Source organism: Salmo salar, chromosome ssa04, assembly GCF_905237065.1.
Source record: "Salmo salar chromosome ssa04, Ssal_v3.1, whole genome shotgun sequence".
Lineage (NCBI taxonomy): Eukaryota > Metazoa > Chordata > Actinopteri > Salmoniformes > Salmonidae > Salmo > Salmo salar.
In genome coordinates, this window is record NC_059445.1 from 75,144,654 (window position 1) to 75,165,989 (window position 21,336).

At 42.1% G+C, this 21,336-nt stretch overlaps 1 protein-coding gene across 4 annotated transcripts in view; it reads left to right on the forward strand.

The window, feature by feature from the left end:
* The first annotated feature begins 859 nt into the window (after nt 1–859).
* jakmip2 (janus kinase and microtubule interacting protein 2) overlaps nt 860–21,336 on the forward strand; it is a 42,376-nt gene continuing 21,899 nt past the window's right edge. For 2 of the 4 annotated variants that reach the window (XM_014198022.2, XM_014198025.2), the window contains exons 1-3: nt 860–1,361; nt 19,219–19,463; nt 20,345–20,842. In XM_014198022.2, coding sequence (XP_014053497.1) covers nt 19,335–19,463; nt 20,345–20,842 — 627 coding nt within the window. In that variant the 5' untranslated portion in view covers nt 860–1,361; nt 19,219–19,334. The remainder of the gene's footprint in view (nt 1,362–19,218; nt 19,464–20,344; nt 20,843–21,336) is intronic. The other 2 variants (XM_014198021.2, XM_014198024.2) reach the window with 1 other exon arrangement.

Below are 21,336 nucleotides of genomic sequence, written 5' to 3' on the forward strand. Positions count from 1 at the left end.
ACTGGACTATCAGCTGTTCAGAAAGCTGCCATGGGGTGGCAGTCCGTTGTCATTGGGGGTCTGTTGAACACTCCCTCTGTAGTGTTACAGTCACTGACGAATCAACCCATATCCTCATTATTACAGGTACTGATTGGTGGTATTGACAGTGCTTTACTATGTTTACATTTTTTTGACATATTTACATTTTTCAACGTTGTTTACACATCATTTCAATTAAATAACTGAATAAAATGACAAAAAAGAAGGAACCAGCACACTGCTCTTGATAGTATCACTGCTCTTTAATAAACTTTACGTATCGGCGTCACATTCTTCATCAGAGCTTGAAAAGCAGTGATACTATCAAGACCAGTGTGCTGGTTCCTTTTTTTCTCATTTTATTCAACTGTTACTATGCACCTGCAAAAAAGATAGCTCAGATGTGCGAGTGCCTGTTGAATTTTTAATTAAATAACTGAACCAACGCGGAATAGACGTTGAATTGATGTCTGTGCCCAGTGGGATGTTGAGGAGCATACAGTACAGTAGGCTACATAACCCATCATGACTTCTTGTGAATCATTACTAAATCAATGTCATATTTAGTTCATCATTGTAGGGGAAAACTCTCACATGTTCCCAGAATGATGTTTTTAGCAGAATAGCAGCATACCACCCACTGGGCAGACTTCAATTCAATATCTGTTCCACCTGTTTCCAATGACGTGGAAACAACTTTGATTCAACCAGTGTGTACCCAGTGGGCATCTACATGTAACTCTGACACTGACTGATTTATGTTGTTACATTTTTTTAAAGTAACTTTTAGCCACTTTTAGCATATTATATTTTACAGGTAGGTGGGATATTTATATTGTGTGGCCAGGCAGGCCTACTAGGCTATCTATGTAGTGAACGGAAGGCTGTGTCTTCATCCTCAATAAATGGCCTAGCCTTGCCATTTATATTGTTTATTCGCCTAACGCCCTATCTGGAAACGACAGTGATGGCTGACTCCACTGCGACGAAAGAGCTTCTGGCTGCTTGTCATCCTTTTGTCTAGGAGCGGTTGACACCGTTTCCGTGAACGGGGGATGGAGAGGAGGTAAATAAGAAAGGAACTGAGACTAGGTCCGTGTATATCTTCTCTTCGGGTCGGGAGTTTAGAAATGGTGGAGTTACAGACACTGCAGTTCCCGGGTGCTGAAGTCGGTGAGCTCGTTGTCGCTGCACGGGAAGGAGGGCGGGGTCTCGTAGCATCATCGCTCTGGATTCATTGTAAGGCTGCTGATGCTGATCAGTAGCGGAGAAAAACCAAGGGCCATGGAGACGGCTAGAAAAACCTTAGGCCTTGATACATTGTGGAGATTAATTACACGGTAAGAACGCTTCGTTTCTATTGAAATGTTAAGTTGTTATTTTAAATGTTGGACCAGCTATAAATAAGAGACAGCGATAGGAGAGAGACATGTTTTTACAGCAGGTTGATAGGAATTCTCAGGAAGAGCAAGAGTCATATTTGTGTTATTACTGTCGTTATCGTCAAGCGAATGTCAGGACATTGCATTGCGTCAATGTATTATTAGGCATATGTCATCTTATGCTTTTCACAATGAATGTATAGGATAATTGCTAAGTATTTAAACGTATCTGTCGGAAACACTGAGGTTTGTGATGGTCGGAAGGAACTGTATGGTCGGGAAGAAACAATCTTGGCCTGTGCATTAGGACGCATACAGATACAGCCCTTCAAATATTACGAGGAGATTGCTGCTGGCTGGCATGTTATGGTCAGGGCCATTTTAAACGATGAATTTAGACGATGCGTTGGCAACACCTGTCTTTCTGTTAGCTACTGTAACTGATATCTGCCAATGGACATATGTTGGATAAATCCTCATCAGTTGTTGAAAAACCAGCTGTGAATTGCTATTTTTCACTAGCAATAGCATAGTGCTAACTGTTAGTGCTGTTGTCGCCATCATTTACCTGTCCCGGGCCATCTGGTATGCTTATTGTTGTGTTTGATATTCATAGGCCTGCACATAGGCCCATATTCAACATAGTGTGAACATAGTGTGTAATAGCCATAAGAACAATTAGTTACCATAAAAAAACACCATCTAACAGCAAAGCTGAAAACAAACATTTTTCTTGCTTATTTCCATAATCTGATTGAAGACGTTTATAATAACTGTGTCAACTATTTACACACAACACACATATGACAAGGTTGGCCTACCAGAGGGCATGCATGGAGGCCTAGATGTATTATTACAAACCATCAATTGGGTTATTGGCAGGTAGACTAGCGGTTAGAGAGGCGAGCCAGCAACTGGAGGGTTGCCATTTCGAATCCCGGGTCCGATGCAAAACATTTGTTGGGAAGTGAGCTTTCAACCAGAGGGGTGCTGGTATTAAATGCTAGATACCATTGCCTGCACTTTAAAACATTTATTGAGATTCAGTCAAAATTAATCATTTTACTTGCCCATGTCAACTAAATTTGTTGAGTTAACAAAATGCTTTAAGTTGAATTGACTTCAACTCATTTAAAATGTCAAAACGTATTAAATCAAGTTGATTTAGCAAAAAACGATGTGTTTTCTCAACTTAGAAATTCACAACAATAAAGTCAGATCAACTGAAGCAACATATCAGTTGTGTTGACAAAGAAAATCACTTTAGATAACTACAACATATCAAATTGTCTTAACTTATGAAATCAAGTTGAATCAGCTACGATCTACATGGTTACTCAACTTAGAAATTCACAACCAAGAAGTCAAACAAACTAAAGCAACTGAAAATGTCAAATTCAGATGACTTCAATTTATTTTGGGGGTGAAACTCACTGGAATAATATCATGTGTTGCAACCATACATTTTTTACATTTACATTTTGGTAATTTAGCATACAATTTTATCCAGAGTGACTTCAGTTAGTGCATTCGATGAAGATAGATGAACAACCAAATGTAAAAAGTAAAAAGTAAAGTGTTTCTGTAACCGTTAGTGAGAATTTTGTTGTAGTTAAAGTGGTCTATTGGTTGGTTGCTGAGTTCACTGCCAGTTTTGAAACTGGTGTAAAAGCTAAAACATGAGCAAGAGAGAGAGAGGAGAATAATGAAATCTCTATTATATAATTTCAAGGACTTACTCAGTGCTGAAATGTGTAATTGTCAATGTATTTGTTTCAACTGTATAGGAAGTTGACAGAATTTAAAATATTAAGGCATCCAGGTTACAAACTTTGGGAAGTTAAAATAACTAAAAGCTTTGGTTTTCTGACTGTCAAATACTTGTCCTCTCCATTTGGTAATTTGTCAAATTAACTTTTAACAAGGCACACCTGTTAATTGAAATGCATTCCAGGTGACTACCTCATGAAGCTGGTTGAGAGAATGCCAAGAGTGTGCAAAGCTGTCATCAAGGAAAAGGGTGGCTACTTTGAAGAATCTAAAATCTAAAATATATTTTGATTTGTTTAACACTTTTTTGGTTACTACATGATTCCATATGTGTTATTTCATAGTTTTGATGTCTTCACTATTATTCTACAATGTAGAAAATAGTAACAATAAAGACAAACCCTGGAATGGGTAGGTCTGTCCAAACGTTTGACTGGTACTGTAAGTATTCAGACCCTTTACTCAGTATTTTGTTGAAGCACCTTTGGCAGCGATTACAGCCTCGAGTCTTCTTGGGTGTGACGCTACAACATTTACATTTACATTTAAGTCATTTAGCAGACGCTCTTATCCAGAGCGACTTACAAGCTTGGCATACCGTTATTTTGGGAGTTTCTCCATTTCTTCTCTGCAGATCCTCTCAAGCTCTGTCAGGTTGAATGGGGAGCGTTGTGACACAGCTATTTTCAGGTCTCTCCAGAGATGTTCGATTGGGTTCAAGTCCGGGCTCTGGCTGGGCCACTCAAGGACATTCAGACTTTTCCCGAAGCCACTCCTGCGTTGTCGTGGCTGTGTGCTTAGGGTGGTTGTCCTGTTGGAGGTGAAACTTCGTCCCAGTCTGATGTCCTGAGCGCTCTGGAGCAGGTTTTCATCAAGGATCACTCTGTACTTTGCACTGTTCATCTTTCCCTCGATCTTGACTAGTCTCCCAGTCCCTGCCATTGAAAACATCCCCACAGCATGATGGGGATTGTGCCTCGACACAATTCCTTCGACCTAATGACTTGGTTTTTGCTCTATATTTTTTATTTATTTCACCTTCATTTAACCAGGTAGGCCAGTTGAGAACAAGTTCTCATTTACAACTATGACCTGGCCAAGATAAAGCATAGCAGTGTGACAAAAACAACAACACAGAGTTACACATAAACAAACGTAGTCAATAACACAAAAGAAAAGAAAAATAGAAAGGTCTATGTACAGTCAGGAAGGATAACGTTCACTGCCATGCAGAGTGATTAAACCTCAGGTCCTCTCTCATAGCCAGCACTGGAATCAGGTCCTCTGGCATAGCCAGCACTGGAATCAGGTCCTCTGGCATAGCCAGCACTGGAATCACGTCCTCTGGCATAGCCAGCACTAGAATCAGGTCCTCTGTCATAGCCAGCACTGGAATCAGGTCCTCTGTCATAGCCAGCACTGGAATCAGGTCCTCTGGCATAGCCAGCACTGGAATCAGGTCCTCTGGCATAGCCAGCACTGGAATCAGGTCCTCTGGCATAGCCAGCACTGGAATCAGGTCCTCTGGCATAGCCAGCACTGAAATCAGGTCCTCTGGCATAGCCAGCACTGGAATCACGTCCTCTGGCATAGCCAGCACTGGAATCACATCCTCTGTCATAGCCAGCACTGGAATCAGGTCCTCTGGCATAGCCAGCACTGGAATCAGGTCCTCTGGCATAGCCAGCACTGGAATCAGGTCCTCTGGCATAGCCAGCACTGGAATCACGTCCTCTGTCATAGCCAGCACTGGAATCAGAGGCCGCATCCCAAATGGAACCATATTCCCTATAAAGTGCACTACTTTTGACCAGGGCTCATGGGGAATAGGATGCCAGTGCCATTTGGGACGCAGAGAGTGGCCCAACTATCCCATCTGCAAAGATTGCATAACCCTGATTCTCTTAAGAAATGTGACGCAAAATGTTGTATTCCCTCCCTGTCTGGAAATTACATGGGCATAACACGACAGGGGCAATTTGGAGCAAACCAAATCCGAGCTGTCTAGGCCAGGCATTAGGAGTGTATTACATTCCAGCAGCATGCAATCTGAAAAAGTTATGCATTGGCAAATACAGCGAGCCTTGCAAAACAAGCTGGAATGGAATATGTTGTATGATATGAATTGTATGTGAATAGCTTGGTTATATTAATATGATGTATGGACTATGTTGCATGTATCATTTTTATTACTTGTCGTTGTTTATGCCAGAATGGCAATAAAGTCGTTTTATTTGTTTTGAGTGGAAGATGAAATTGGACATGTGCCAAAGCCTTGCGAATAGACAGAAAGACATTTGTAGCAATTTGCTAAACGGTAGTCCTGAGGCTAGGAGTAGCATTTACTAATTATTGCCACAAATGAAGTGGCATCAAACAGCATTGGTGCTTAGAAATCTGCCATAAACAAACAGGACATTAGTACCCAACACAATGTAACACACTGGCAACAATTTCCACTAGAGATGGAAATAAGTAAAAGGGCATGCTAACGCAGAACAACTTTATTTATGACTGGCGAGTAGCGGCTAAGCAGCGTCTGGAGAATCCGGTAGCAACACAGGTTTGATGTCTCCGTGGAGACTATAAAGTGGGCCATGATGCCAGTGTGCTTTGTGTGCCCCCTCTACTTCAACAGCATAGGAATCCATGCATCAGAGCGGCTGGGAAACAGGCCACTCTGGTCGCGGGAACCTCACTGCCTTCTCCACTTTCACAGTGTCCATTAGCCTTGGGGAAGCATTACCTACTGTGGGAAGCATTGGAGTCAACATTGGCCAGCATCCCTGTGGAATGCTTTCAACACCTTGTAGAGTCCATGCCCCGCCGAATTGAGGCTGTTCTGAGTGCAAAAGAGGGTGCAACTCAATATTAGGAAGGTGTTCCTAATGTTTTGTACACTCAGTGTTTAAGAGTTATACTGTGTGTGTCCCAATAATATCTAATTTCTCCTGAAGTGTGCACTCATTCACTTCTTTCCACAAATCTAAAAACTTTGGTTTGGTGGAGGCATGGGCAGGTGGGAGTTTCCACCGTATTTATTTTACTAGTCATTCCTTTTAAGTCAGAGAGGAAAAATGTGAACAAGTGCACACTTTGGGAGGAACGATAAATAATTGGGACAAACCCCATGTATATGAAAAAAAAAGGCTAGTGGATTATTTCCCAGCACCAAATGTGGAACGGGTCAATAATCAGATTTATATGTAGCCTACAGCTTAATTTAACCCCGCCCCTGGTTCTGGCCGATTGCAGTCTACCGCAGCATCCCTCTAACATGGGCAGTTTCTGGGTTAATACCGCATTAGTGCTCATGTATAGTGTAGTGTAACAGGAGAGACAGCTGTGTCCAGTCTGCTAGTGCATGGGTTGTAGTAGTACCCACCATCATCCCAACATGTGCCAGGTCTTGGTCACAGCATGGACCAGTCCATGGGGAATATTTATGGATTAACAACTATATAGATTGATTTCTATGAGGTCCACTAAAAATAATGTTGAACATCCAATCCCTCAGTACAATTTGAAGTCGGTGGCCTTGATTCTGACTCTGGTGCAGGGAAAACGTTGAATACAACCTTGGCAACAAAAAAAAGTCTGACTAAATAGTTGGTTGAAGTTATTAACTAGCAATTTCCATAGACAGCTTCTTGCCAGCTAAATTCTAGGACCAAAGTCATATGAACTGCTATCAATCCCTTGAAATGATATCAACAATAAGTAATGATGTATGAATGTTGTTTAATTAAGTATGAAAGATGAACTCAGTTTAAATGAATAAATATGAATTGGCTTCTAGGAACATTATATTATGTTCAACATCTGCAGTGATTCACCTGAAAATGTACCTGACCAGTACTGGTCCCTGTATTCATTCAAATACTTTAACGGGGCAAATAATGTTATTATATTATATCTTCAGGTTGGTGAGACAAAAGGTGTATTCTAACAAATAATAATAGCTTTGCAGTACAGGACAATTGCAGTATATATAATCTACTCTTCAGCATGCCAGTCATTTTCCAATACCATAAAGGAAATCTAGTCCAATTGTATTTGATACCTAGGGCAAGTTGAGGCTTAGGCCTTGTTATCATGTCTCAGCCTCAGTTCATCCATAGTGAAGAGCTCTGCCACTGTAGCGTATTTAACAGTGGTACTGTACTACTGTTGTGTTGCTGAGAACAGGACAACTCTGATGCATAACTCCTCCTTCCAGATGAATTATTAAGGCTATCCTCCACACAACTGGGTTTGTAAGGCAGGGAGGGAGGGAGGAAAGAGGGAAGGAGGTAGGAGGGCTCGGAGACAGGGAGGGAGGGAGAAGGACTGAGTACTGGGAGGCAGGGAGGGAGGTAAGAGGACTGGGAGGCAAGGAGAGAGGGACAGGAGGAAGGGGGTACATTTGGAGCAGTGGAGATAAACTGTACCTGCTCAGAGTGTGTGTACTAAAAGTAAAAAACTCTGTGTTTTGACATAAGGGTTCTTTTTTTACACAGGATGGGCAGTTTCATATGAGGGATGGTTTTCTGTTATGTTTGAGTTGGTTTGTTGAAGGTTTCTGTACTCTCTGACCTTCTGTAGATTACACAATGCTGCCTGTTGATACATAGCCCGGTATTGTTACCAAAGAGCCTGGATGTCATTCAAACAAAACAGCACAGCTAAACAAAAGACTCTAATAACAAATGATGTTACAGAAAAGACTCTAATAACAAATGATGTTACACAAGACACTCTAATAACACTACCATTGCCACAAGGACATACTAGGAATTGATGTCACTTTGTTATCACCTATCTGCCAAGTAGGCCTAAACAAAGTACACTTTTGTGCTGTACTGTATACAATTTTGGTCTGTCAAACAATAAAAACAACTTATCGAGTTAATTGCAGGATTTGCTGTGATTAATCACGATTAATTCAGAATTTGCTCAAATTGAGCTGTAATTTACAAAAAACTATACAAAAAGCAACAAGAATATTGACATAATGGTTAGCAAAATCACTAATGGATAGCAAAATCAGTAATGGATAGCAAAATCAGTAAAGGGTAGCAAAATCAGTAATCGATAGCCAAATCAGTAATGGATAGCAAAATCAGTAATGGATAGCAAAATCAGTAATGGATAGGAAAATCAGTAATGGATAGCAAAATCAGTAAAGTATAGCAAAATCAGTAAAGGATAGGAAAATCAGTAATGGATAGCAAAATCAGTAATGTATAGCCAAATCAGTAAAGGATAGCAAAATCAGTAATGGATAGCCAAATCAGCAATGGATAGCAAAATCAGTAATGGAAAGCAAAATAAGCAATGGATAGCAAAATCAGTAATGGATAGCAAAATGGATAGCAAAATCAGTAATGGATAGCAAAATCAGTAATGATAGCAAAATCAGTAATGAATAGCAAAATCAGTAATGGATAGCAAAATCAGTAATGGATAGCAAAATCAGGTAAAGCAAACTATATTTAACCTCAATGTACATTTTTTGACATTCCATTGTTGTTTTTAGCCGTATAGATTATTTATTTTGGATGTTTTCAGTGAATTTTGAACGATTTCAGACTAATCATGATTAAAAAAACAATTTTTGCACAAAAATTACAAAAACTGCACTTGAGTTAACTGCTCTAACAGCCCTTATAAAATTAGATTCCATTCTATTCTTCAAACCAGCGTTTATCAAATTGAATTGGTGCTTGATGTGTCGGTGTCTATTTCTAGTAAACACAAAGTGTTGATTCCTCTAGAGAGGTTCCAAACGAGGATACGGCAGACATTCAACATCTTTTAGTAAGGCCTGGTTGCCCTGTGCTACTGTGATCTGAGGGTCCTTTGAGTGGATTTAACCCCTCTACCTTCCCGTCCTATCCTAATGAGCTTTCCTTATCAAGGACTGCCATGAAAGCACTCCCCCCACCCCCTGCATGGTTAATTTGACTTTTTGAGGAAGGTTGAGGAGGAGGACGAGGGTATTGGGATGGGGTGAAGGGGGAGTGTCTGCCTGAGCCATGTTCCATGTCTTCTGGTGCATCACAGACAGCAGCAGGCCCTCCGGGCACTGCCTGAAAAGCCTGGCCCTTACATCTCAATTGGCGTGATGACACGAAGGGGTACTTGTGCAAGCTCCAGAGGAGTATTACGGGATTTAGAGCATTTAGGAACACCCCCGATCAAACCTCATGCTACTCCCACCACCACCACCACTGTTCCCATTACCACTTCACCATGTCACACACACATTCTTAGGCGTACACGCGAATGAACACAAGCACACCCACCATGGCCACCATCCCCATCATCACAACACATAACACCACAGGACCAGCTACACTGAAGGAATCTGTCAGATTCAAAAACGGTCAGTCCCAAGAGTTGAGCAGGCCTTTGACTAGCACAAAACACTGTCTCTAGGATTTATATCCTCTTTCCTTAGTTTTTAGTGTTTGATTGTGGACTACCTTAGGCTAACACATTTTTACACATTGTTGTGATATTGATTGTTACCTAAAAACCTATTCATCATTTTCAATTCTGTAGTCGATGTGACCAAAACCATGTTATTTAATTACACCAAATGTGTATTATGCAAATGTTACAAATGTTGATGTGTTAAATATAGTTAAATAAAGGTTAAATACAAAATAAAATAAAAAAATGTTAATTTAAATCTGGAGTTTGTATAAGAGTGTCACTGATGGCATTGAAGCCAGACGTCCCATTGAAGCCAGACGGCCCATTGAAGCCAGACGTCCCATTGAAGCCAGACGGCCCATTGAAGCCAGACGGCCCATTGAAGCCAGACTGTCTACATGTATTTATCCAGCCACAGTACAATTGGACATTGTAGTGTCTGTCAGCATTCATTTCAATACCACTTCGTTGAGCGTCATTGCATTAGTTTTGCATTTCAGTATTGAATGAGACCAGTTCTCTGTGATTTTCCACTATCATGAGTTTGTTAGGTAGGAGAGGTCCGTTCAGTGTCACTATGCTCTGTGAGTAACCTGTTCATCACTCATGTCCATTGCTTTCCTGCCTTCATCCAGAAGTGCTATGAAGAAACACAGTGCTCATGAATCTATGGGTGAGTTCTTAAATTCACTCTGGCTATCTACTCTGATTTCAGAGCATTTTTGTCTGAGTGTGTCAGAGCACAGAATAACTGATGAATTTATGAATGCGCAACACCCATTGAATATGACCGGTGTCATATTCAACAGCAAAAAAACGAGCAAAAAATAAAAGACAAAAAAAACGTACTTAAAACCTTGCCAGCAGCACAGTTACAATCACCAACGCTCTAGACAACATGAAAACAGCCTAACCACCCCTGCTAGGGTGAGTAAAATGGCCAGAGTGAGATATTCTCTCATTTGTATCAGGAAGTAGATAGCAAGCTAGCCAACTTTAGCCAGTTAGCTTGGGTGCTTGACTGCCGTTGTGAGGTCAGAATCCTCGGATCAACCCTACTCCTCGGCCAGAGCGTCCAGTGTGCGCTCTAAACGATCCAAGAGCCAAATGCTCTGAATTTACTTCTTCACTCCAGAATGAATTTACGGACATGCCCCCCCACATTTTTGTCCTCCCCCAGTTTTATGATTGGAATGTGGTACAAAACGAGGCAACGGTGTGCTTTAGGGCCATGCGGACGCATCCAAGCAGTCGGGTAGGCTGTTTGGAGTGTTTATCTGACTGTTCCCCCCCACTTCTAAAACCAAAGTTGCACCCCTGATGTATACCACATTGTATTCAGAATTAAGATTTCTTAATGTTTTCAGACACAATAGCTAGGATGACTCCCCTCATGTAATTAGGTTGCATTAGGCCTTTTGCCATTCTGATGTGGCATGGAACCACAGTTATCCCAGCCATGTCTTCATTTGTCTTGTAGGATCAAATGGTCCAGACCAGAAAGAGCCATGCCAGACTAACTTGCTATGAGAAAGGTCATAAAGACTCCAGAGAGTAGTTTAGGTTTCTTTTCTTTTGAATGGTGGATGAGCCGTATTCTCTTGAGATTTCGTCTGCATATTCACACTCTGCCAAAAAAGATATGATCGGTAGCCTATTTCTACAAAGCAGCCATGGTCCATGGACAGCGACCACAAGCAACACTTCACTGAGTGAAAGCACTTGAAAAGCCTAGCGACTGATAAGCGCAGGTGAAAGAAACATGACTCTACTATCTTCATCTGAAATCTTAAAGTGTGATGTTTTAATCATCGTTATATGCCACCCTGCCTCTGATAATGAGGATATTTTATTCAAGGAGGCTATTGCAGTGTGTGTGAACAGTGGCTGAAATTACAGAGCATGGGTTCTACAGTCTTCGTAAGCGACTGCTGCTAAGTCCGGGGCCGTGGTCTAGTGGTAACATTTGTGACTCCCCGTTGGAGAGTGGGATTCAATCCCTGTGTCTCTTCACCTCTCTCTCACTATTTCTAATCTGTCAATAAAGCGTCCCAAAAAATACGAGAGGGTTTCTCCACTTCCTTAACAAAGAGAGACTGCTGCTAGTGAGTCAGAGGCTAGTCTTTAATATTTCTCTTGGTGTGGGGGAGGTTCTTCTGTCTCCTTTCCTTGGCTTGATGTGCGTAGGAGATTGCTGTAGTTCACAAACATGTTGCTAGGTTACGCCTGGCCATTCTTTCAATGGACGCCCAGGACTGCCTCCAAACTCCTACATCTCCCTCTGTCATGGTCTTTAGCCTCAGCCAATCATATGAGACCACTGTCATATCTCCTTATGCAAACACACAGCAGCGCAATGCTGTGCCCCACTGTACTCTGCCCTTATCCCTATACCCATAGGAAGATGTTTGGGGGTGGGGATGCTGCGAGGATTTTTTGTTGTTGTCCGCGCTACAGACAGCTATATCGGTCCACTAATACAGGATTAGTAAAGGCCCACTGCACTACTTTTGTGAAGAAAAATGTTTAATTATATTATGTCTGATTTTTCAGGGGTGCTGTGGCTATGCCTCTACCATGCTCTACTCTGACACCCGCCAACAAAACCCTTTCTCTCACCTAACAACATGTATACAGTAACATGTGCACAGTACTTCAAATTGGGATAAGTAGGACATTAGTACAGTTAGAAAAACAGTTTGTTTCAGCAGTGATTGTTGATAACATTACCCTCTAAAGCTAATGCGGTGCTGACCTGTTGCACCCTCGACAACTACTGTGATTATTATTATTTGACCATGCTGGTCATTTATGAACATTTGAACATCTTGGCCATGTTCTGTTATAATCTCCACCCGGCACAGCCAGAAGAGGACTGGCCACCCCTCATAGCCTGGTTCCTCTTTAGGTTTCTTCCTAGGTTTTGGCCTTTCTAGGGAGTTTTTCCTAGCCACCGTGCTTCTACACCTGCATTGCTTGCTGTTTGGGGTTTTAGGCTGGGTTTCTGTACAGCACTTTGAGATATCAGCTGATGTAAGAAGGACTATATAAATACATTTGATTTGATGATACACTGTAAAAAAAAAAATAGCAATATTGCCCAAGCAATTTTGCGGGCAACTGAGTGGGGTATGACACGCTGGGCAATGATGAGCAATCATGGACATGAGTAATATATTTCATATGAAGCACAGTGTGGGGGAGTAGTGAACTACATGTAGTAGCTTTTTTGGTGGTAGTTGAATTAAATTCTAATCTAGGTAGTGCTTTCAGTAGTTAATTACTTGTTTACCATGTGGTGGTGTAGCTAACTACAGGAACTACACAAGTAGCCAATCATTTATTTTGGGGGGGGGGAAGGGGCAGTCCTGCCTAATTCTCACTTGAATCTTCATTTTTGTGTTTAATAGGCTAAATTACACTTTCTGTTAATACATGACCCCAAAGTGTGATCTGTTCTTGCAATTTGTCGATTTACATATGATCATTTTTCACAAAGTAGTTAGGATGTAATGATCTACATTTTCAAAGTAACTTGAGTTAAGTGAACTCAACAAAAAAGAAATGTCCCTTTTTCAGGACGCTGTCTTTAAAAGATAATTTGTAAAAATCCAAATAACTTCACAGATATTCATTGTAAAGGGTTTAAACACTGTTTCCCATGCTTGTTCAATGAACCATTAACAATTAATGAATAGAATATGCACCTGTGGAACGGTCATTAAGACACTAACAGCTTACAGATGGTAGGCAATTAAGGTCACAGTTATGAAAACTTAGGACACTAAAGAGGCCTTTCTAATGACTCTGAAAAACACCAAAAGAAAGATGCCCAGGATCTCTGCTCATCTGCGTGAACATGCCTTAGGCATGCTGCAAGGAGGCATGAAGACTGCAGATGTGGCCAGGGCAATAAATTGCAATGTCCGTACTGTGAGACGCCTAAGACAGTGCAACAGGGAGACAGGACGGCCAGCTGATCGTCCTCGCAGTGGCAGACCTCGTGTAACAACACCTGAACAGGATCGGTACGTCCGAACATCACACCTGTGGGACAGGTACAGGATGGCAACAACAACTGCCCGAGTTACACCAGGAATGCACGATCCCTCCATCAGTGCTCAGACTGTCCGCAATAGGCAGAGAGAGGCTGGCCTGAGGGCTTGTAGGCCTGTTGTAAGGCAGGTCCTCACCAGACATCACCGGCAACAACGTCGCCTATGGGCACAAACCCACCGTCGCTGGAATAGACAGGACTGGCAAGAAGTGCTCTTCACTGACGAGTCACGGTTGTCTCACCAGGGGTGATGGTTGGATTGGAATTTATCGTCGAAGGAATGAGCGTTACACCGAGGCCTGTACTCTGGAGCAGGATCGATTTGGAGGTAGAGGATCCGTCATTGTCTGGGGCGGTGTGTCACAGCGTCATCGGACTGAGCTTGTCATTGCAGGCAATCTCAACCCTGTGTGTTACAGGGAAGACTTCCTCCCCCCTCATGTGGTACCCTTCCTGCAGGCTCATCCTGACATGACCCTCCAGCATGACAATGCCATCAGCCATACTGCTCGTTCTGTGCGTGATTTCCTGCAAGACAGGAATGTCAGTGTTCTGCCATGGCCAGCGAAGGGCCCGGATCTCAATCCCATTGAGCACGTCTGGGACCTGTTGCATCGGAGGGTGAGGGCTAGGGCCATTCCCCCCAGAAATGTCCGGGAACTTGCAGGTGCCTTGGTGGAAGAGTTGGGTAACATCTCACAGCAAGAAGTGGCAAATCTGGTGTAGTCCATGAGGAGGAGATGCACTGCAGTACTTAATGCAGCTGGTGGCCACACCAGATACTGACTGTTACTTTATATTTTGACCCCCCCTTTGTTCAGGGACACATTATTCAATTTCTGTTAGTCACATGTCTGTGGAACTTGTTCAGTTTATGTCTCAGTTGTTGAATCTTGTTATGTTCACACAAATATTTATACAAGTTAAGTTTGCTGAAAATAAACACAGTTGACAGTGAGAGGACGTTTCTTTTTTTGCTGAGTTTATATATATTTTGTATTTTTTATATATATTTTTTAACCCCTTTTTCTCTCCAATTTCGATCTTGTCTCATTGCTGCAACTCCTCAACAGGTTCATTAGGCGAAGGTAGAGTCATACGTCCTCTGAAACGCCAAACCTCTGAAACGCCAAACCGTGCTTCTTAACACCCGCCCGCTTAACCCGGAAGCCACCTGCGCTAATGTGTCAGAGGAAACAATGTTTAACTGACGGCCGGTGTCAGCCTGCAGGCGCCCGGTCTGCCACAAGGAGTCGCTAGAGCCCGATTAGCCAAGTAAACCCCCCCCCCAAACCCTCCAAACCCTCCAATAACCCGGACAACGCTGGGCCAATTGTGCGCCACCCGATGGGACTCCCGATCACAGCCGGTTGTGATGCAGATCCTTAGACTGCTGCGCCACTCGGGACGCTTGAACAATATTTTTCTTAAAGGTAGCTTTAGTGTAGCTTAATTTCTTCCCATGATAAGTAATTGCTAGCTTAGTAAACTATGTTTTCATAGCTTCTCCAACACTCAAAACTCGATTTCCCCCATTTATTTACTCATCTCCTATAGCTTGTTGTTGCATGTTGAGTGCCACATCTGTAGGCTACTGGAATTTATCAGCTAACAAACAATCAACAAAGTGATGTTGCCCCTGCCCTCGGCATCCACTCAGCCTTAGTGCCTGTCAAGTCAATGCAGACATAAGGATAACTAGATTCAGATAACTTTTCACTTCCCAATTCTGAGCTAGGAAGTTTAAATGGTATTCGTCCTGCTAGCCAGCTAGTTAAGCATTCAGAACAGCATGTTAGCATGTTTGTCCCATTTAACTCCAACATGGGAGTTGTTTTTCTCTTGCTTCAGCTCAAAAACGGTCGCCATGTTTTCCTAAATATTTTGGAACAGCACGCTGATCACATGACCAAAATCGGCGCTCTGATTGGAGGATTCCCCAAAATGTCCCCTTAGTGGCGCTGTTGATCAAGATTCCCAACATAATAAAAAGTAGCAAATATTTTATGTAAAATAGTTGCAGCAACCATTGCTGGCAACATTGCCTCAAACAATTTCCAGTGTATCGTGGCCTGCTTTGATGTGAATTTAATGGATATTTCATATCCTGATGTTCAATGATGTGGCCACTGGTCTGCATCTGTGAAATGGATTGTAACATTTGGAAAACCACTGGCTTACAATGTGTACTATCTGTAGTCAGCATCTGCGAGGATGAAAACCTGGTCAATTGAAAACCTGGTCAATTTTTACACGTAGGTTTACACACTATGCAGCGGCCTGACTTGTCTAACTCAATGAGCCACTCCTGAACCATAGCTACTGCCAATACTGGCTCTACTAGCACCATGCAATTAATTGCTTTACTATCAGACTTGAATAATCAATGTACAGTGGCAAGAAAAAGTTTGTGAACCATGGACTTCTATATAAATTGGTCATAAAATGTTATCTGGACTTTGTGGATCTGAGGCTCTTTCCCCTGTTGCCGCTATCATCCTCCAAATCCCACAAACATCAGCCAACTTGTCCTTGTTTGGGAACACACACACCAAAGCATGCAACAGGCTGACCAATACAAGGGTTGAAAAATTGGTGGCCATCCGGGCAAATTTGAGTCTTTTTGAACCTGACAACAAGCCATCCTCAACAAGGTTGGAAAGTGACAGTGAAGATGAGGCCTCAGAGTCTGATGTTCAAGAGGTGGACATTGAGGAGGTCCAGGGAGAAGACAGGGAAGCCTGAGAGGAAGACAACCAAAGCTTTAGTTTCAAGACTATCATTTCACAGATGTATGTTGAAAACGTTTTAGGAGATGCAATGGATCATTGGGGATCATTCAATATTCCTTTTCTTTTGTTCAGTGAAATCATCCCATGTGAAGAATCAACTCATTTAATTAAAGTTCAATTCATAACTAAATTGTTTTGTCTTTTTCTATTGGAAGGATTTAATCATTTGCAATTATTTCTACTTATGATAAGGTAAAAGGTTTATGTTCTGTCTCCGTATGATATGGTAAATACAGTTGAAGTCGGAAGTTTACATACACCTGAGCCAAATTCATTTAAACTCAGTTTTTCACAATCCCTGACATTTAATACTAGTAAAAATGCCCTGTCTTAGGTAAGTTAGGATCACCACTTTATTTTAAGAATGTGAAATGTCAAAATAATAGTAGAGAGAATTATTTAATTTCAGCTTTTATTTCTTTCCTCACATTCCCAGTGGGTCATAAGTTTACATACACTCAATTAGTATTTGGTAGCATTGCCTTTAAATTGTTTAACTTGGATCAAACGTTTCGGATAGCCTTCGGATAGCCTTTGGACTCGTTTTACTATGGATATAGATACTTTTGTACCTGTTTCCTCCAGCATCTTCACAAGGTCCTTTGCTGTTGTTCTGGGATTGATTTGCACTTTTTGCACCAAAGTACGTTCATCTCTAGGAGACGGAACGCGTCTCCTTCCTGAGCGGTATGACAGCTGCGTGGTCTTATGGTGTTTATACTTGCATACTATTGTTTGTACAGATGAACATGGTACCTTCAGGTGTTTGGAAATTGCTTCCAAGGATGAACCAGACTTGTGGAAGTCTACCATTTTTTTCTGAGTTCTTGGCTGATTTCTTTTGATTTTCCCATGATGTCAAGCAAAGAGGCACTGAGTTTGAAGGTAGGCCTTGAAATACATCCACAGGTACACCTCCAATTGACTCAAATGATGTCAATTAGCCTATCAGAAGCTTCTAAAGCCCTGACATTGATTTCTGGATTTTTCCAAGCTGTTTAAAGGCACAGTCAATTGGATGTATACTTGTATGTAAACTTCTGACCCACTGGAATTGTGATACAGTGAATTATAAGGATCATGACAATTGTTGGAAAAATTACTTGTGTCATGCACAATGTAGATGTCCTAACCGACTTGCCAAACTATAGTTTGTTAACAAGAAATTTGTGGAGTGGTTGAAAAACAAGTTTTAATGACTCCAACATAAGTGTATGTAAACTTCCAACTTCAACTGTATATACAATGCAAAAAACATCTACATTTAAATGGTATTAATATTTATTTGCATATATTTCAGTTAATCCCCATATATTCCCGTTAATTCCCACGAAAAGTTTCCACCTCTGAATATTCCTCAAAATGTGCAACCCAGGTTGAGGATCAGACCTGCACAACGGCCAGGAGGAATATTGGACCATTTCTCTTTACAAAACGGTTTCAGTTCAGCAATATTCTTAGGATGTCTGGTGTGAACCGCTCTCTTGAGGTCATGCCACAACAGCATCTCAATCAGGTTGAGGTCAGGACTCCAGAAGGCGTATTTTCTTCTGTTGAAGCCATTCTGTTGTTGATTTACTTCTGTGTTTTGGGTTGTTGTCCTGTTGCATCACCCAACTTCTGTTGAGCTTCAATTGGGGGACAGATAGCCTTACATTCTCCTGCAAAATGTCTTGATAAACTTGGAAACTCATTTTTATGTCGTTAATTGCAAGCTGTCCAGGCCCTGAGGCAGCAAAGCAGCTCCCTTCACCATACTTTACAGTTGGGATGAGGTTTTGATGTTGGTGTGCTGTGCCTTTTTTTCGCCACACATAGAGTTGTGTGTTCCTTGCAAACAACTCAACTTTAGTTTCATCTGTCCACAGAATATTTTGCCAGTAGCACTGTGGAACATCCAGATGCTCTTTTGCGAACTTCAGACGTGCAGCAATGTTTTTTTTGGATACCAGTGGCTTCTTCCGTTGTGTCCTCCCATGAACACCATTCTTGTTTAGTGGTTTACATATTGTAGAGTCGTCAACAGAGATGTTAGCATCTTCCAGAGATTTCTGTAAGTCTTTAGCTGACACTCTAGGATTCTTCTTAACCTCATTGAGCATTCTGCGCTGTACTCTTGCAGTCATCTTTGCAGGACAGCTACTCCTAGGGAGAGTAGCAACAGTGCTGAACTTTCTCCATTTATAGACACTTTATCTTACCATGGACTGATGAACATCATGGCTTTTAGAGATACTTTTGTAACCCTTTCCAGCTTTATGCAAGTCAACAATTCTTAATCTTGGGTCTTCTGAGATCTCTTTTGTTCCACGGCATGGTTCACATCAGGCAATGCTTCTTGTGAATAGCAAACTCAAATTTTGTGAATGTTTTTTATAGGACAGGGCAGCTTTAACCAACATCTCCCTTACTCATCTCAATGATTGTACTTCAGGTTAGCTGACACCTGACTCCAATTAGCTTTTGGAGAAGTCATTAGCCTTGGGGTTCACATACTTTTTCCAACCTACACTGTGAATGTTTAAATGATTTATTCAATATAAACAAGAAAAATACAATAGTTTGTGTGTTATTAGTTTAAGCAGACTGTGTTTGTCTGTTGTGACTTAGATGAAGCTCAGATCTAATTTATGCAGAAATCCAGATAATTCCAAAGGGTTCACATACTTTTTATTGCCATTGTATGTAAACACTTAAGTTGAGATTATCTTCCTGATCCTTCCTGATCCTTCAATGACAGTTGTCTAAAATGTTTCTTATTCCTCTTCACACACAGCTCTTCTGTCTACTAAGATCATGAGGAAGAGGAAGAACTGGAAACCACAGGAGGGCCTCTGTTCATTTCTATGAAGTCTCAATGAAAGCATTGGAGCAGCTGTAATATTTGACTCAATGGCGAAGAAGGGGCGCACCAAGGGCGAGAAGCCCGAAGCGCTCATCTCTGCTTTACAGGCAGCTAACGAAGATCTCAGGTCCAAGCTGACTGACATTCAAATAGAACTTCATCAAGAGAAATGCAAGGTAGGCCATGTTGGAACACTACATTACATGTAAATCTTCCCTTGTTAAATACACCTACACTGAGTGTACAAACCATTATGAACGCCTGCTCTTCCCATGAGATAAACTGACCAGGTGAATCCAGGTGAAAGCTATGATCCTTTATTGATGTCAGTTGTTAAATCCACATCAATCAGTGTAGATGAAGGGGAAGAGACAGGTTAAAAAAGGATTTTAAATCCTTGAGACAGTTGAGACATGGATTGTGTATGTGTGCCTTTCAGAGGGTAAATGGCCAAAATATTTAAGTGCCTTTGAATGGGGTATGGTAGTAGGTGCCAGGCGCACCAGTTTGTGTCAAGAACTGTAATGCTGCTGAGTTTTTCACACTCAACAGTTTCCCGTGTATATCAAAAATGGTCCACCATCCAAAGGATATCCAGCCAACTTGACGCAACTGTGGGAAGCATTAGAGGCAACATGGTCCAGCATCCCTGTGGAATGCTTTTGACACCTTGTAGAGTCCATGCCCTGACTAATTGACGCTTTTCTGAGGGTGAAAGAGTGGGGCGGCATCAATATTAGGAAAGTGTCCCTAATGTTTTGTTCACTCAGTGTATAACAGTGTCTTCAACTGCAGATGGCACATGTTTTTGGTTGGTAATGAGTTGCTTGACAAAGTCCAACAATTTAAGAAGGATCTATTTGAAATTATGACATTTCTTTACCCCTTGGATCAAAATTGACCCCTGTTGGTGATTTTAGGGTTAATCACTTTATCAACTTAACCGGTACTAGATCAAGAGAATTGCCTCCGGGCTGTATGTAGTCCTCTCTCTGACATGCCTTTGTAGTGTAACCCAGTTCTCTTTGTCTCCTATTCCTCTCTCCCCGGGGGCTAGGTGAGTAAGTTGGAGCGTGAGAAGGTGCAGGAGTGCAAGCGCATCCGGGAGCAGGAGCAGCACCGGCACACGGCCACGCTGACAGAACAGCGGGCCAAATGGCACGAGGAGAAGCAGAAGGAGCTCCAGGCGCTCAGAGAGAACCTGGTCCGCCAGCACGAGCAGGAGCAGGCCCGCACCGCCAAGATCAAGGACCAGGAGAACCAGCGGCTCAAGGCGGCGCTGAGTGCCATGCGGGACGGCAGCGGAGAGAAGGTGCGCACAGCATTGACCCTGGAGGCCAAAGAGGAGGCGCGGCGCTTCTTCGACGTGGAGAGGGTCAAGCTGCTGCAGGAGATCTCCGAGCTCAAGCAGACCAAGAAGCAGACAGACGAGGCGCTCAGCACCATGATCCAAGCAGATAAGATGAAGGCTGGGGACTTGCGCTCCGAGCACCAGATTCACCAAGAGCAGATTTCCAAGATCAAGTGGGACAGCGAGAGGGACATCCGCAGACTGGTGAATACTGGCTGAGGGTCTGCAGACAGTCTGATCTCCGGAATGCATGTCTGGCTGAACACTAGATGTAGCCTTAGCTGGTTTTTCTCATTGCTCCATGATTTTTTATTTATTTAACCTTTATTTAACTAGGCAAGTCAGTTAAGAACAAATTCTTATTTACAATGATGGCCTACCAGGAGGCAAAAGGCCTCCTGCGGGGACGGGGGATGGGATTTAAAATAAAAATATAAAATATATATAAATATAGGACAAAACACACATCACGACAAGAGAGACACCACAACACTACATAAAGAGAGACCTAAGACAACAACATAGCAAGGCAGCAACACATGAAAACACAGCATGGTAGCAACATAACATGACAACAACATGGTAGCAACACAATAAGTAGCAGCACAAAACATGGTACAAACATTATTGGGCACAGACAACAGCACAAAGGGCAAGAAGGTAGAGACAACAATACATCACGCAAAGCAGCCACAACT